This window comes from Nomascus leucogenys, chromosome 15 (genome assembly GCF_006542625.1).
Source record: "Nomascus leucogenys isolate Asia chromosome 15, Asia_NLE_v1, whole genome shotgun sequence".
In the NCBI taxonomy this organism is placed as follows: domain Eukaryota; kingdom Metazoa; phylum Chordata; class Mammalia; order Primates; family Hylobatidae; genus Nomascus; species Nomascus leucogenys.
The window spans coordinates 57,977,550-57,994,593 of record NC_044395.1 but is presented as its reverse complement, the minus strand read 5'-3'; the positions used below and the strand labels follow the sequence as shown (position 1 = coordinate 57,994,593).

At 44.3% G+C, this 17,044-nt stretch overlaps 1 protein-coding gene across 1 annotated transcript in view; it reads right to left on the bottom strand.

Moving 5' to 3' along the window:
• Positions 1-17,044, bottom strand: part of TENM4 (teneurin transmembrane protein 4) — a 416,745-nt gene that overhangs the window by 37,135 nt on the left and 362,566 nt on the right. Inside the window, exons 23-25 of the mRNA XM_030828936.1 lie at positions 13,864-14,096; positions 9,755-9,909; positions 2,969-3,846 (exon numbers count right to left, since the gene is read on the bottom strand). Of these exons, the coding sequence (XP_030684796.1) occupies positions 2,969-3,846; positions 9,755-9,909; positions 13,864-14,096 (1,266 nt within the window). The remainder of the gene's footprint in view (positions 1-2,968; positions 3,847-9,754; positions 9,910-13,863; positions 14,097-17,044) is intronic.

The following is a 17,044-nucleotide window of genomic DNA, read 5'->3' as shown; positions in this document are numbered from 1 at the left end:
TAAAGGTAGAAAATTCACTAGAATTTTCATTGGCAAAATCTGTCCAAATCCTTGTTAAGAAACACCATAATGAAATATCTTTACACCTCTAATTCTAGATAGCCTCATAGTTTGCAAAGTATTTTTCCTTTCAGTATTTATTTAGTTTTTTAGTCCTCATAATGGCCCAGAAATGGGGTAGGGCAGGGGATTATTTCTGTCTGGCTGAGACTTGGGTCTGGAGGCCAGCTAGCCTCTCCCTGAGTCACATGGCTCGCAGCCAGTGAAAATAGGCGTCTGGCACCCTTGCCTCATTCTCAGTCTGAGCTGGAGCATTTTGCCTTGGGTGACTCTGCATGTTATTTTTCCAGCCGACTTTGGATATTCTCAGGGATCTGACTTCTTTCTTAGTTCATTTCTTGATCTCTCATACTTGATTCTGCTCTTCTCACCTGACCTCTGATTCCGACCTACCTCAATTAAAACTTCTGTCTACTCTTTTGATTAGTTTACTTGCAATTGCTCCTGCGAAATACCTTTCACACCTAAACAACACTTCTGCAATTACTGGTACTGCCACAATGTTGCTTGCATTAACAACAACAGCAGCAGCAGCAGCAACAACTGCAGCAGCTATCATCTGAGTACTTATAATCAATCAGACACTGAGCTTTCCATATTTTATCTCACTGAAATTTGAACCTCATACTATTCCTATGAAATACATAACTATTTTCATCCCTATCATACAGATAAGGCACAAAGAATGTAGGTGACCCTAGCCAGTACAGTTGAAAGAACACGGACTTGTGTTCTGGTTCTGCTATATACTCACTGTGTGGTATCAGGCTCGTTATCTAATCTCTCTGTACTTCATACGTAAACAATGTGGATGATAATTCCTGCCATCTGAGGTTGCCGTGAAGATTAAATGGGAAAGAGCCTGGCACATAGTAGGATCTCAGAAAACAAAAACAAAAACAAAAACAACTAGTTTCCCTTTCTATTTTAGGACTTTTATCTACCACTTCTGGTTTGTGTCAACAAGGATAACCACTCTCGGGTACTGCTATGAAGTGCAGACTTTGGAATTCCAGATGCCATTTTATAAAAAAGCAATTGTAAAAACTTTTCCTTCTTCACTAAACATCAACTATAGCTGCATATTTCATCAAGGAAAGAAAGGGAGGGATCTTTCCTGGTAGAAGTGTAGGAAACCGTTTTAGATTTCAGGGGTGGTGGAGCGTAACGGATGCAGTGATGTGTGAGCATTCGGTTTGGGATCTGAGGGAGTGACCTTGGGAACTAATTGAGTGCACAGACTTGCTCTGACAAAGAAACCCCTGTATTGGCTAAATAATGTATAAGAGATTTCCATCAGGCAATGGGCAAAATGGAATTATTTAGCGTATTTCCATTCCAATGAGTTAATCAAGATAATTGCTGTTTTCCTGGATCTTTGTCTTTTCTTTGTAATTAACAAGGTCCTTGTTTGGAGAAAGGAATTTAGCCAGTGAACTTTGTACAAATCGCTGTGACATGTTTGTTCAAATTACATTTAAAAATCAACTACAGATCTTTTCCTTTGGATTTTGCTAGGACTGTTAGAAACTGATGCTTGATCAAGCTTGAGAAAAACTTTAAAGAGTCAGGTTCATTTGGAATTAACAAACTCAGTGTGGCACTGGTGCAGGGGTAGGATGCAGGGAGGGCAGCAGGGCAGCACTGAGAAAGCCCAAGCTCTGGCATCAGACTTGGACTGCGATCCCTGTTCTGCCACGTCTCACTATCAAACAGTGGGCGAAGGTGCCTTCAGAGCCTCAGTTTCTATGTCTGTAAAATGGATAATATCACCCATCCTCAGAGCTGTTGTGTGGATTAAATGCAGTGGTGTAGCTCCTAGCCCACAGCTAATACTCAACAAGGCTAGTTCCTTCCCCACCTCTCACATGCTTATCTAACGGTGACATACTCAGCAATCTCAGTCGTTTGAACCATGGCTAAGACCTCAAAAAGCAGCTTAAAAAATCTAAGTAGAAAGAGTGATGTTAGTCCATTCATTAAAATATCTCCTAGAGGAACACCCCAGATAAATATATTTAATCGTGGCTAGGATTATAATAAGTTGAATTTCTGGTTCTCTGATCACACCTCTTAAGAAGTCCTCTACTGGATGAAGAATAGAGAAATGAGCTACTTGAGGTGGGCACTAGGACTGAAATAAATAGTGACATCACAGCGCAACCCTGAGGGAGGAGGCGGAGAAACCTACCCTTTAGATACAGGACCTAATAAAGTAATGGTTTAAAATCACTTCAGGCAGGGGCAAAGGGGTCTATATCCTCATTGCCCCACTTCCTGAAAGCTCTCTTCATATTACAGCATAATATGCAACTGTTGTTCCTTATTAATGACCCTGAATCAGAAAAAGAAAGGTTTCATTATGTCTGTATAGTGTGTTTGAGAAGGGAGGTATGCAATACACTTCGTAAGAAAAGTCCCAGGCAAAATGGTTAAAATGAAAAGGGTTTTTTTTGGAATTTGAAGATGTAAGCTTCAATTATGTGGAAAATTCATCCACATGTGCCTGTTCCTTCTCCCCTTGCCACATTTCTGGACAGTGGTCATATGAAGATGCTAGCACTTCATCACGTAAGTACTTTTCATCTACACCATCTCCCTGTGGTATGCTGGGCAGGTATCCGCTGTATCCATTCTACAGATGTGGAAACCAAGGTCAAGAGGGATTAAGTCCATGGTAGAGTGGGAACTGATGCCCAGCTCCTCTGACTCCAAAGCTTATGCCTTCTCCACTAGACCATTTCCTTTGTAGGAGAAATCATGTGGAATCTGAACATGTAGAAGGTATTATGGGTAATAGTTTTTATCCCAAATCCTGAATTAAAATAAAATACTCCATCAATTTACCTCTAATCATACAATGAATTAATGAAACAAAATCATCAAATGGCCTTGTTTTGGTACTTACTCATAAAATGTTGTCCATCCGTTTTCATTGCTTTTGGTTGCCAGAAGGCCAGAATTGCCATGGTATGTCATCATGGCCAACTCGTGTCCTTGTGTGGTCACACTCTTGAGTGCACTGTTGGTGCCCATGGTCACCCAATACACCTGGCCATCTGGGACCACCAGCCAAAGGGGCATCCCAGTAGAGTCTCGGCGGACATTTACCATGTTGCCGTTGTTGTCTGTGATGAGTGTGATGTCGCCGTCCCCAGTGTAGGTGAAGTTGTACAGGTAGTCTCCTGTGGGCAGGCTTTGGGTGTACAGGTGCTTGCCAGTGGTATCAAACAGATAGAGCTCCTGGTCAATTGGTGAAGACAGCTCATACATGTTCTGGGTGTTGAGGAAAGGCTTGTTCTTCCGGATAAACCGAATTCGGATGTTCCCAAGGTCGGCCACGTAGAGCTCCCCATCAGCACACACAGCCAAGGAAGATGGGGTATTTAACTTTGCATCCTTGGCATAACCATCATCTCCAGAAAAACAATCACAGTTGGCATCATTTTTACAGTCACAGCCACTGGGGGCCCCAGCAACGAGTGAGATCTCTCCACTAGTGGTAACCTGCCTGATGCGGTTGATCTTTTTCTCATCAGTCTCAGCAATATACAGGACCCCATTGTGTGAAACAGCCAAAGCGGTGGCTGACTCCAGGGTTGCGTGGATGGCCACCTTGCTTAGCAGGAAGTGGTCAATGCCAGGGACCTGGCAGTGCATGGGCCTCCCGGCGACAATGCGCACCTGGTGGTTTTCAGAGATTTGCAGGACCACATTGTTGTCGAGGACATAAAGTGAGTTGTCCATTGGGTTGATGGCTAAGTCTGTGGGCCACTCCAGGCGAACCTGACAATGAAGACACCGATACTCAAATGACTGGCAAGATGCCCACCACTAATCCATCCCATAACCCATGTAGCCCATAACAGTGTCCAAAGTGGCTTCATATACAGTCTTGCTTGATCCTCATGCAGCCTATCATCAACCATGAAGTGTCAGCCCCCGATCACCGGGAAACCATGAAAGAGCTGCCGCTGAGACATGTGATGGTCTCATTAGACTGACAAAACATGAAGAAGGAGTTAACAACAACAAAATAGTAGACAAAGGGGTAGACTTTGGAGTCAAATAGGCCTAGGTTCAGAGCCTAGTCCACTACTTATGACTGTGGGCAAGTTACTTTGCCTCTCTGAGCCTCAATAGTCACATATGGGAAATGGGAATGATAACAGCACAGAGTCCCTGACCCACCGTAACCCACCAAATAATGGCAGCTGATGTTCTAGAGATGGGAGGGAAAGGCAGATGGAGTCTGGAGGCTGAAGTAGGAGTTGTTCAGAGGCTTAAGAAAGCATCTTCATGCATGGTTGATATGACACATGTATGATTTCTCAATTCTTTGAGTTCATGGATTAACAGCTGGCTGGGTGCTAGAGATATAAAGACAAGCTAACCATGGCCTCTGTCTGTCATAGTTCTAGACCAGTGATTCTCAAATCTGGCCTCACATTCAAATTATCTGTGGCGATTTTAGAAAATAATGGTGCGCAAACCCCACCCTTGGTGAGTGAAATCAGATCCCTGGGTGTGGAGCTTGGGCACTGGCATTATTTCAAAAAGCTTCCTGAGTGATCCTGACGTGGGCTTGAGAATCATGACTGGATCCTTGCCCCTCATGTATGGTCATCAGCATCAGCTCACCTAGGAGCTGAGCATAAATGCAGAATGACAGGCCTCCCCCAAACCTACTGAATCAGTATCTGCATTTAAACAAAATCCCCAGGTGATTTCTGTGTACATTGAGGTTTATGAAGCCATGCTCCAGACAACAGTTCTAGTACCTCAGAGAACAGGTCCACCCGGAAAGGATTACTGAAGCTGGTTGTAGGAACTAGGAGTTCAGAAGTGCTGGGCCCTTTGTGGAACCTCCTCTGAGCCAGGCTGGGAAACTGGCATAGCTCATGGTGAGTCTTCAAGTGGGCACCCAGGGGATTGTAGCTGGCATGGTCTGAGGGGAGGAGTGTTTTCTTCAGTGGACTTGAAGGCTGGATTGTTGGATCTATCACACTAGGAGGTATTGGCACTAAGGGGAACCCTTTGCCACCTGTGTCTCTAGGAGGTCCAGCCACGTTTTGTGTGGGCTGGAAGTGCTGACAGGTGCACCCTACTGCTGATTTTTCCACCCCACCTAAAAATTCATTGCCTTAGACTTCCTGAGCCCCCTACAAACCCTTGATATTTGGTCCAGTCTGGGGCGTGCTTAAGCAAGTGTATACCTTTATTTTAATTTGCTTATGTATGTATGTATGTATGTGTATGACAGGGTCTCACTCTGTCACCCAGGCTGGAGTGAAGTGGTACAATCTTGACTCACTGCAACCTCCACCTTCCAGGCTAAAGCGATCCTCCCACCTCAGCCTCCTGAGTAGCTGGTACTACAGGCATGTGCCACCACATATACACACACACACACACATACGTATATATACATATATGTAGATATATGCATACATATATATGCATATGTACATATATACATACATATGTATACATATATGTATATGTACATATATACGTAGGTATGTATATATGTGTGGGTATATATATATATATATTTGTAGAGACAGGGCTTTGCCATGTTACCCAGGCTGGTCTCAAACTCCTGGGCTCAAGCAATTTGCCTACCGTGGCCTTCCGAAGTACAGGGATTACAGGTGTGAGCCACTGTGTTTGGCCTAAGTGTATGCTTTTAGATAAGAAGTTTCTCTTCCAGGAATTTACTTTTTGTATACCATTGTCTATAAGAGTGTTTTTAATAATGATGAAGCCATTTTTAATAATGACGAAGACCGAGAACCAACTCAAATGCCCAACAGCTGAGAACTGGCTAAATAATAGTACATTTAGTTTGCTCATAAATTAGAATACTGTGTGTAGTTGTTAAAAGTGATGTTATAGATGGATATTTAATGACATGGAGAAATGTTTGCTATGTATTAAGTAGGAAGAATAGGTTACAGAACTGTAAGCCCAGTGGGGAAAAATACAAGAAGTTTAGCTAGATTATAGATAAAGAGTAGATTAAGTGCTTGAGGGATATATATCAAAACGTTAACCATAGTAAGATTAAAGGTGATTTTAATTTCCTTCTTTGTGATTTCTAACTTCTTATATTTTCTACAATGTACATGTGGTAGTTTACCAATGTAAAAAGAAACCCCAATACATTATATACACACGAGTGAGGCCACCTCCATCTGTCCCCTCAGCTCGGGGACATTCTCAGGATGGGGCAGGCCCTTTCTCAGTTCTTTAGAGCATGATCTTCAGGTCCTGCTTCTAAAGTCTTCTTGTCCCCTTACTCCCAGCTCCCTCTGTCCCTGCAGAGCCAGGGAGCCTGCAAACTCACCAGGGCCGCTGCCGGCCAGTGCTGCTGCTTCACACTCCCCACGCTCTCTGGGCAGTGTCGTGGCAGCTTTTGGCTGCATCAAGAACACAGTTTGCTCTAAAGTGACAGGGGAATTTTCAATTTCTTAAAACCCACTTCTTGTCAACTCTGGTCGCTAAATATTTTATGCCTTCTGGCCCTGTGGCACCTTGGGGACCTGCTTGCAGAGAACTTTCTGCCTGTCGTTACGATGAAAAGATGGTTCCTTGATGGGAGGACTGGGGGGAGATAAAGTCAGTGGAGGGAGAGCGGAGAGGAAAGAGGAAGGAATGAAGAGCAGTGCTTTCCTACACTTTCCCCTTATGCCATGTGCACAGAGGTGCCTGGGAAAGAAGGGGCATTGCTCTTGGAGTCAGTCCTCACTCTGTCACACTGCCTGTGTGATGATCCTGCACCAGACCGACTACCTAAGCCTCTCTGGTTTCACCACCCTATTAGCGATGATCGTGCTGAGACTTGATTTCCCATCCCCAAAATGAATGGACTAGACTTGATAATTTCAGAGGTCTTGCAGCTCCCACGTTCTGTGGTTCCAGTGTGGAATGGGACCCTCTTCCCTGTCCACCTGAGCATTCTGTGCCTTTATTAAAGCACTTGGAGCTGGCTGCCTTGTTGCAGAGTGATTTTGTTGCAAAAATTGATCGTCAAATGAATGAATGAAGGAAAGAATGACCAGCAAATGGCATAGAGGGAGTGAGAGATTGGGGTCAGGACACCTCACTTCCTATTCCAGTTCCACAATTGCTACATGTGTCACCTACCTCAAGTTTCTTAAACACTGAACGTCTTTCTCTATATGTAAAAGGGGACAATATATATTATATAGGGTAGTTGTGAAGATTAAATGGGACAATGTACAAGGAAGTTATTTGTGGATTTTAAAGGGAACTAGTATCCACAACCTATTACTAGCTGCTAGGCACTGTACTAGACAATTTGTGTATGTAATTTCATTAAAAAATTCATTTCCATATCCCTGATGGAACCTGGTGCAGGGCTCTACATTTATAAATGCATTTTCTTTCATCACACCTCAGTATTCTTATCTATAAAATGGGGTAGATCAGCTCTACCCCATGAGACTATTGTAATAGCTAAGTAAGAAAAGAGAAGTTGTACTTATCCTGTACCCCCATTTCTAACAGAGCGCCTGGCACATACTAAGTTCTTATTTTGGATCCTAAGCACAGAGTTATTCTCTGTCGGCGGTGGCCATCTCCACTTCTTAACAGGTTGCAACAACTTCCTTCTGTTCCTTCTCTGCTCTGTGCCTCTCTCTTTAGTTTCTTTTTGGGCCTGGGTTTGTCTCCTCCCAAAGGAGCTGGTCCAAGTTCCTTGGCTCTCGCCTTCTCACTCATGCCTCTGAGCTGTGTGCTCTCTCTTGCTTACCTCCCTGCTCCCCATGGGGCGGCAGAGTAGAGAGGAAGCGCTGAGAATGAAAGCCAGTGACACCTGCGCATATGTGTCTGTAAAATAGATGCCAGTATTGGAGAGTTTGGTTAAAGAAAATCCCATGCTGACATTCAGACAAAGGTAGTGAGGGCCTTTAGAGATTTCAGTCCAGGATTTCTGAATCTAAGTGTGGGTTTTAGCATTTTTTCCCCCTCCACCATATGCCAGTTGTCTTCCAAGCCTTTGATCCGACTGCTTGGCAGTACCTCTATCTAAAGTTAAACAATTTTCCGATGTGTGGATTGAAAATTTTCGGCACCCTGTGCTGGCTGGTTGAGGGCCCATTTTGAGAATTGAAAATACTTGTATGCACATCCTTAGGCCATGGCAGCTTCCCGACGGGTAATTCAAGCTTGCTCACAGACTGGAGAGGGAAACTCACTAGCCAGCAAGGGCAAGCCTGCCAAAACTGCAAAGACAAGTGGCAGAGAACAGCTTCCATTCTGGAGTGTAATAATCACATTAGCTAGCGCAAGAGGGAAACCATCCCAGCATGCGATGGGGAGGTGACATGAGTGCTGGGACCTCCAGCAGCATCCACCACAAGGCTCTGTGGAAGGACTTAGCAATACATGTCAGTAACAGAGGCAGGCATGACCAGAAAGGCAGGCAGCAGGTGACACAGTCAGTGGAAAAGGGCCTGTGTGTGCAGGCTCCCCTAAAAATGAAGGGGTTTAAAAAGCTAAATGTTGCTGGAGCTGAAATCAATTTGCAATTTGATGTAACTCAATGCTCCTGATTTCCCAGGTTTTGGTAATGTTGGCAAGATTCAGCACAGGCCACTGATTCAGCATGGGCCTGGCCCAGCCAAAGGATCCAGCAACAAAGTACATACCCTTGCCAAGTCATCGCAGGATGTACTAAGGACATGCTGCATAGCCAGTCACTTGTGTCTTTTTTTGACCTATAATGGATTCCTGGTATCCACCTGCAAATGTGCAAACTCTTTGGCATGGTACAACAGGGTCCTTCCCTTCCTGGACCCAAACCATGCTTCTTGTTTTAACTGTGGCCACCTGCTTCCAAGCATCCTATGCTATGGTTTTCAGTTTTCCACTATTCTTTGAGGGTACCAGCCTCATTAACTTCTTTGTGCCTTTGCACATGCTGTTTCCTTTGTGTGAAATGTCTCCTTTCTTGCCACTCAGCAAACCCCTATTCTATTCAACCTGTAAAACTTGCATAAATGTCACCTCTTGTGTGAAAGTAGGCACTCTAACTTTTGTTCATTCATCACCTCTGAAGTGCCAAGCAATGCTAGGAGTCGTGCATGCATTGTTTCATGTATCTTCAGGGTAGTCCTACTGGGCTGATGTGAATTATTTCCATTTTACAGATGTAAAAAGTGAGGCTCAAAAGAAAGTTACTGAGTGAGTGGCAAAAGCTAGGATTCAATCAATTGATTAATCAATCAGCAAGTATAGACTGTGCCCAAATTTGGGTAACCAGGCACTCTGGTTGCTGACAAAATTTCTGTCCTCACGTAGCTTAGAAAGAGAACAGGCAATGTACAAATACCCATCAGTGTTACCAAAGTGGAAGTTCAGGTGGCAACGGATCTAATGTCACGCGGTGCAAAGCTCTGTCTATCCTACTCTGCTGCTGTTGAGGTTTCCTTGGGGAGATTTCTTCACTGTCCCCTGGGCTTCCACTTGCTATTCCTGATGGTGAACTCCTAGGACATGGCTGTATCTTACTTATCTTTGTGTCCTTGGTGCTCATCACAACCTGGCACCAAGTAGGTGCTCTTTAAAGGCTTATCACTGCAAAGATGAATGGCCAGCAGGCTGCCTGGGTGGCAGATGAGAGGATGAGTGGGCAGTCCCAGGGCTTTGGTAGATGAAGCCATCTTACCTGGGAAATATCCATGACAGAATCACAGCTGAGTGGCCGGGCTGATGTGAGATCATTGGAGCCGAGCAGGGTGGAGATGATCCCATTCTGATCGATGCGTCTGATCATGGTGCCATCCACGAAGTAGATCAGCCCAAACTTGTCCACTGTAATGCCTGGGGGCAGAGAAGCCAAAACAGGAACTCAGCATCAGAGATGACAATGACCCGCACATTCCTGGAGCCTTGCCAGCTGACAGAGCACCTCCTCTACATGATTGGGTTTGATCCTCCCACAACCTTCATTCCTCTCTCAAAGAGGAGGAGTCTCAGGCTCAGAGGCCTTGAGTGACTTGTTCAAAGCAGGGATTAGAACTTTTTCAGATCTTCCAGGGCTCTGGTCCTCCCACCTTGCTGCCTCCTGAGATTTTAATCTATCACCTTAGCCATCCACTAAACCTGGATTCATAACTTCTGGGGTTTTTTAAACACTAGAGATATAGTGGTAAGGAGGATCTTTTTCAATATTAACACTGTGAATTATTTAAATTCACCTACTTCTGAAGCTCTGTAATTACAATAATTAGTTCCTCTTTTTGGTAACCATTTTTCTTTTTTTAAAAAGAGTCTCGTTCTGTCACCCAGGCTGGAGTGCAGTGGTGCGATCTTGGCTCACTGCAACCTCTGCCTCCCACGTTCAAGCAATTCTCCTGCCTTAGCCTCCCAAGTAGTTGGGACTACGGGCATGCACCACCATGCCTGGCTAATTTTTTTTTGTAGTTTTAGTAGAGATGAGATTTCACCATGTTGCCCAGGTTGGTCTTGAACTCCTGACCTCAGGTGATCCACCTGCCTTGGCCTCCCAAAGTGCTGGGATTACAGGCGTGAGCCACCATGCCTGGCCCGTCCTTCATGCTTTTCTATTCTTATTATTTTAGTCTCACTGATCATTACAAAAGTACAGAATCTGAATAGAATCCTATGGATTTGTGTAGAGAATATTGTTGAATTGAGTTTCTAAAGGCGGCACACTGAGGAGAGGAGTCAGAATCATTACTCAACATCACCTGCTCCATTCACTAGACCGTCTCACCCTGTTAACTTTCTCCCTGACCCAACTTGTGTGACCTCAGGCAAGTCACTGAGCATCTCTGTGTTTGTCTTCCCAGTTGTCAAACAATGAGATTGTTCCAAATCTTTATTTCTCACTCTTGGACGTGTATGGGAATCCCCTGGGGAGCTTGCTAAACTGCAACCCCCAGGTAGCTGCTTCAAAATATCTCAAGTGGAGTCTGAGGTTCTATCTGCATTTTTGACAAGCACCTTGGGTGATAATGACACAAACCAGAGTCTGAGAACCACTCCACTATATCAGTACCTCTCAGCCTGTGATGTGCATCAGAGGCACCTAAAGAGGTTTTTCAATATACACCTGCTGGCCTAACTCCTGGAAATACTAATTCAGCGGGTGGCTGGGACTAGGACCAGGGCATGCTTTAATAGTGTTCATGGGTGATAGTAATTTCCATCCCAGGTTCAGAATCGCAAGAGTCAGACATAACCATGAACTGTCATGGGATACAGATAAGACATGGCCCCAGAGAGCACCCAGTTTAGATGGAAAGGCACAGAATGAATCAGTACCATGTGAGCATCACAGGAAAGGACAGACTCGAGAGGGTCATGGTAAAATACAGGAGATTCTGGTCACTTTTGTTTTGCTATGTTTTCTCTACGGAAGGCAGTGGAAGAAGGGTCAGGAAGGCTTCACTGAGGTGGAGAGACTTGAATTATAAAATTTTCTGGTCGTATTAACTTGGGCATACTACTTCACTTTTAAGTCTTCATTTTCTCATTGATAAAACAGGGATTCTAACATCCGACTTGCAGTAATTAGCCCTCAATAATTATTAATGACCATTGTAATAATGAGAGAGTGGCTGGCACTTTGTGAGTTTCAAGGCCTTTGCTCTGGGGACCCACGTGTCTCTCACTGGCCTGCAGGGTGCTTTAAGATGCCCAGGGGGCCTCTGAGTGCTGAGAACCTGCTGGAGCACCAACTGTTCCTTCTTAGGCTGGTCAGGCTGGAGAGTGATTTCACACAGAGGACCAGGCAGCCTCAAGGCTGGGAAGCCTTTCTGATTGTCCTGTCGTGAATGTACATTAATTTCATTCTTTAAGTGCCAAGACAGGCATTTTCTTGTCTGCCTAGCTATGCCCCGTCTTTCTCTTCCATCTGTTTGGACTGATGAGTGCTGCATGAATAGTCGGGTTTCTTGTTTACAGAGTTGGCTGCACAGACTAATAGAAGTGATCTGTCCCCTGATTAATTACGTAATTTTTTCTCCTTTTGTTGTGTTCAATAGATGGACATCTTTTCTCCTCCCTGCTGCAAAGTGCCTGCATATTGTGGTACCCTTGGCATTTCTATGTGGGTTAATCACAGGCTTTTGGGTAAATGCACTGCCACTTCATCTGTGTGAGGGTGGGGGGCCGCAAGGGCAGGGAAGAGAACACACACGTGCGGAGAACAACTGAAAAGCCCTGGAGAGAATAAAAATTCTCAGAAAAAGCTGTTTTAAACCTAAGAGAGTAGACTGTTGTGGCTGCAAAGGGTCTTGGGGATTGTTTAGCCCAACCTGTTCATTCATTGACCAATGGGGAAACTGAGGCCCGGAGGAGGCGGTCCCAGGGCAAGCCAGTGGCAGAGGAAAACCATATAGGATTTCTAAGTGCAAGCCTAGTATTCTTTCCACTCCTGGTTGCTCTCTCAGCATTTGAAAATCATAATTAGGCGGGATTAGCCTTTGTCGGTACAATATTTACCCCACACAATTACCACCTGACACTCTAGGTATGTGGTAGAGACAATGTGACTTGATATGATGTGATGTGATATAATAGAACAACAATAATAGGAATCATCATTTATGGGATGTTTACCATGTGCCTGGTACTACTGTGCTAAGTATTTACATTCCTAATATTCAATCTGTACCACAACTGTGCAGCATATCCCTATTACATAGATGAGGAAAATGAGGCTCAGAGAGCTTCAGTGATTTGCCCAAAGTCACTCAGCTGTAGATGACAAAGTCTGAATTTGAATGCCTGATTTCACTAGAATCTCCTGCTTTGATTTGAAACTAGGCCCTGAAATCTGGAACTATTTAATAATAGAACCACTTATAATGTTTCTATAGGTTTTTATTAAACATATTAATTTTGACCATCAGAATAAGCCTAGGAGGTAGACACGGATGGCATTATTACTCCCATTCTATCAGTGAGGACCCTGGGGCTTAGACACTGTAAATCACTGGCTATAGGGGTTGCAACACAGTAAACACTCCACTGAGTGTGGATAATGATGGCTTTTCCAAAAACCTTTCCCAGTCTCCAAGGCACAGAGGTCTCTCTTGGTGCTAAACCCCCATGAACAGCTCTTTCTTCTTGCCTCTCAGAGAGCACCTCTTCCTCTCGCCCATGTCACAGTGATTCACACTCCAGTCTTATTTATTCTGCTGCAACAAACTTATCTATGCAACCGTTGTACTCTAATGTACTCGAATATTTGCTGAATAAGCGAATGACAAATTGTGATTGTGGGCATTTAGAGGTTCAACTTTTTGAGGGACTCAGAATTGAGACCTACAGTTAACCCACCTGATAGCATATGAACATATGAAAACACAATACACTAAACTGTTTTTGTGTAACAATAACATGAGAGACAGCATACATGTCCAATAGTAGAGGACTGAGACATCCATTTGCTGGAATACTATATAGTCATTAAAAATGAGCACACAGAAACCATTTAATGACATGGAGAAATGTTAATGATCTAGCATTTACGGAAAAAAAGCAGTTTGCTTAATGTGATCTCATTTTGTTTGTTTTTAGTAAACACTACATACACACAAACACGTTGAAAAAAGACTAGGAGAGAAGATAGGAAATGTTAACTGGGAGTATTTCTGGCAGGTGGAATTATCACAGTTTTTACCATCCTCCATATATTTCTTGGTATTTTCCAAAAATTTTTGCAATATTAATCATGCATGTTTTTCTGAAATGGAAAATACCCCAATAAATGTGATTGACAATGTCTCCAAGGCAAGGCCTTACCCCTGGGATTGGTGAGTGTGGCTTCTGTGGCCTTCCCACCATCCCCGCAGCGAGTGTCATCAAAGGGGAGGCACTGGTCACCTGTCCCCGCAACCACCTCAGAGTTCTTGACAAGGTCCTTCACCACCACGGTGGACTTGATTTTAAAGACCCGCCGGCTGTTGGTGTCAGAAAGGTAGACGGCCCCACTCATGGGGTCTGTGGTCAGGTAGTATTTGTGTGCTGGACTGTGACTAGAAAACAAAGACATGGCCAACTGGTGAGCATTTTCTTCTTTCCTACGAGTAGCTGGAGATGTACAGATGAACCCCTGGCCCTTTAGAATCCAAGCAATAATGTCTTATGGGGATGATTCCCCTATTGTGGGCGATGGTTCCCCAATTTTTCTGACCTCAGTCGCTGGCTTAACTATCCTTCCCACCCACTATTCTTGCAAAAACCCCTTGCCAATGATTGAGATGACCAGCTCAGTGCCACGTTTGTATCAGGTGCTAAATACATGTTTTCTTAAGAAGATGATCACTGAGGCCTACCATTGGTGTCTCGTTCATTCAAGCTAGAAATATGGATGTTCTTGACTTTAAAAAAACACTTCAAGAGTTCAAATCCTTTTCCACAGGGGTTTTACAGCAGTCCCTCATCTCCATCTTGGGACTGATGGATGAAACCCTGGCTGGCTCTGACTCCCGGTCAGCAGCATCAACACCGTCTTCAGTGGATACTCATGTTACACTCATCAGGAGCCCAGGAGTCTCCCTCTGGCAGTCAGATATAAATGAACTTCAGGATTGGTTTGTAATTTGCAGTGAAACTCAAGGAAAAAAAAAAAAGCAACACAGAAGAGCAGTGCTAATGATGGTTCTGTTTCTGGAAAACAGTTATAAAGATCAGGCTGGGCCAACAGAGGAGAGAGAATCTTGACTATAGAGATGCCTTGAGGAGACAAAGCACTGCCTCTAGCCACAGAGTGAGGAAAAGGCACAGGATTTGGAATCAGAACAGTCTGGGTTCCAAGTCCAGCTCTGTAATTTCCTGGTTCTTAAACTTGGGTAAGTTATCTGACCCCCTGAGCCTCGAATTGTCTTTATGTGCAAAATGGGGGTATTAACAGCTACTTTGCTGGTATATTGGGGAAACTAGAGAGAAAATAAAAAATGCAAAGTAGCATAGTGTAGTAGACGCTCAATAATAATTATTATTTTAATTACCAATGATTGTGTCTCTTCTTGCACTTGGAGATGACTACGTAGTAGGTATCTCTTATTAAGCCTGAATTTTTTTATCCCCTGGTAATGATATACAATTTCTTTCAAGTCTAGAGCACATTGGAGTTGAACTTCGTGCTTCTGAGAAGCTAATTTTAAGTTCCTGTGCATGGCCTGAACATTTGCCGGGCCCTAAAACTGCATCTCAATATTGGCAGCCCCTTCCAAGTCTCTGGAAGGTATTTTAATTCAAAGGAAGCTCTGTTTGGACCAGATAGCCTGGTGCTGGTCATTTTCACTGCACGGTGAGGCATAAACTGTGCTAAGGGACTCGGGACAGACTGAGCAGTGATGAGAGCACCAGCAGGGCCGGAGCACTGCAGACCCCCTTCAAGATGAAAGCAAGAGAATTTGAAAACTCTAGAAAGAAGCTATTTTGCATTTATCAGGTATGTAAGTTTTGGGTCCTTTTGAAAAGCAAAATTTTATTTTACAGATTTGTGTTCTTTGAATTCCCTGTGAAGGCTGGGGGACCATAATCTTTTCAGTATGTAAGTCACTGAAGGTCTTAATCTGGCCCTGGCAGGTTTGTCATTATAAATGTCTCTTGCCTTGGACAGTGTCCTTGGGGACTGGCTACCTCGAAAAGGGCCAGGCATCCAGACCCAAGGCTTTCCTTCCTTGGTTTTCTCTCCCTGAATTCAACTAAACTGATATGATTTTCTCCAACTGTCCTTCCTCTTTAACCATAATACTACTGCCCTGTCACATCCTTCTCGAACCAAGGGGAGGTCTCTCCACTTGTAGCCTGGGTCCTCTTCAAGCCATTCTTGATCAAACCCAAATACCAACCTGCCATTTCAATGCTTTCCCTTCAGGGATTCCTTAATTCTTACAGAGAAGTCAGGAGCTTCCTGCCCCTGCACAAATCCCAGCTTTCTGCTGTGCTGCTCCACCCTCCTGTCCTCCCTCCCCTCCCAGACACCCTGCACCTGACCACAGACCTGTCCCTGCAGCACGCCTCAAGTCTGCCTGCACCTGCTGCTCCTGCTCTGCAGTATGCCCTGCCCCTCCCTTTCCTACTCACCCTTCACTTGTCAGTTCAAATGCTCCCTCCTCTGCAAACCTTCCCCAGCCTCCTCCCTGTGTGTGGAGATTTGCATCCATTCATTTCTGGATGATAGGACATAATGCTGTGACTGTTCATTTATGTGTGTGCCTCCAAAACCCAATCGTCAATACTTGAAGGGAAGAGACTGGATTTTGTTCATTTTTGTTTTTCCAATGTTCTGCTTCGTGCCTTCTAGCCCATAGCAGCCACTTGTTTTAAGTAGATGGCATGTCTATTTTTAGATTACTTAGGTAGTGTTTGCATTTGCATTATTTAGCTCTTCTTTTACTTCTCTTCTGGGGGTAGCAGTAAACAGGACAGGTATCCTGTCTATTTTGAAATGTCTCCTGAGACTTACCCTATAATGTAGCACAGATTTAATCTTCCCAGATGACATCAATTCTGGCTAAATAAATGCGGTGACCTTAGATCCTACTGTGTAATGCCGGGGCAGCCTTGATCTTTCTGCTTTTCTGATGACAGCTCTGAGGCGGGGTGACTTTTTTCATTTCTTTGCACATCACTCATGATAAACTGGTGCTATTTGCCTCGGCAGAAAAGGGTCCCTGAGGGGATATGGTGAGGGGGCCCTGTCCGCTTAGATTAGCCCCCTGAGTTTCCAGCTCATGTCTCTCTGCACTGCTCCAGAGAAGTGTCACTCATGTGGAGCTTCTCAGATCAGTGAATTCCAGGACAGAGTGGCATTGGCAGGATTATCCCAGAGTCTGTAAGAGCTGTGGCTGCATCTTTCGGCCCAAGGACAACTCTGAGGTCTGCTGGTAAGTTAAGCGTAGGGAAAACAACAACTAGCTTTGAACTTAGAAGGTGTAGGCTCTCATTTAGGTGAGTCACCTAAATAGTTCAA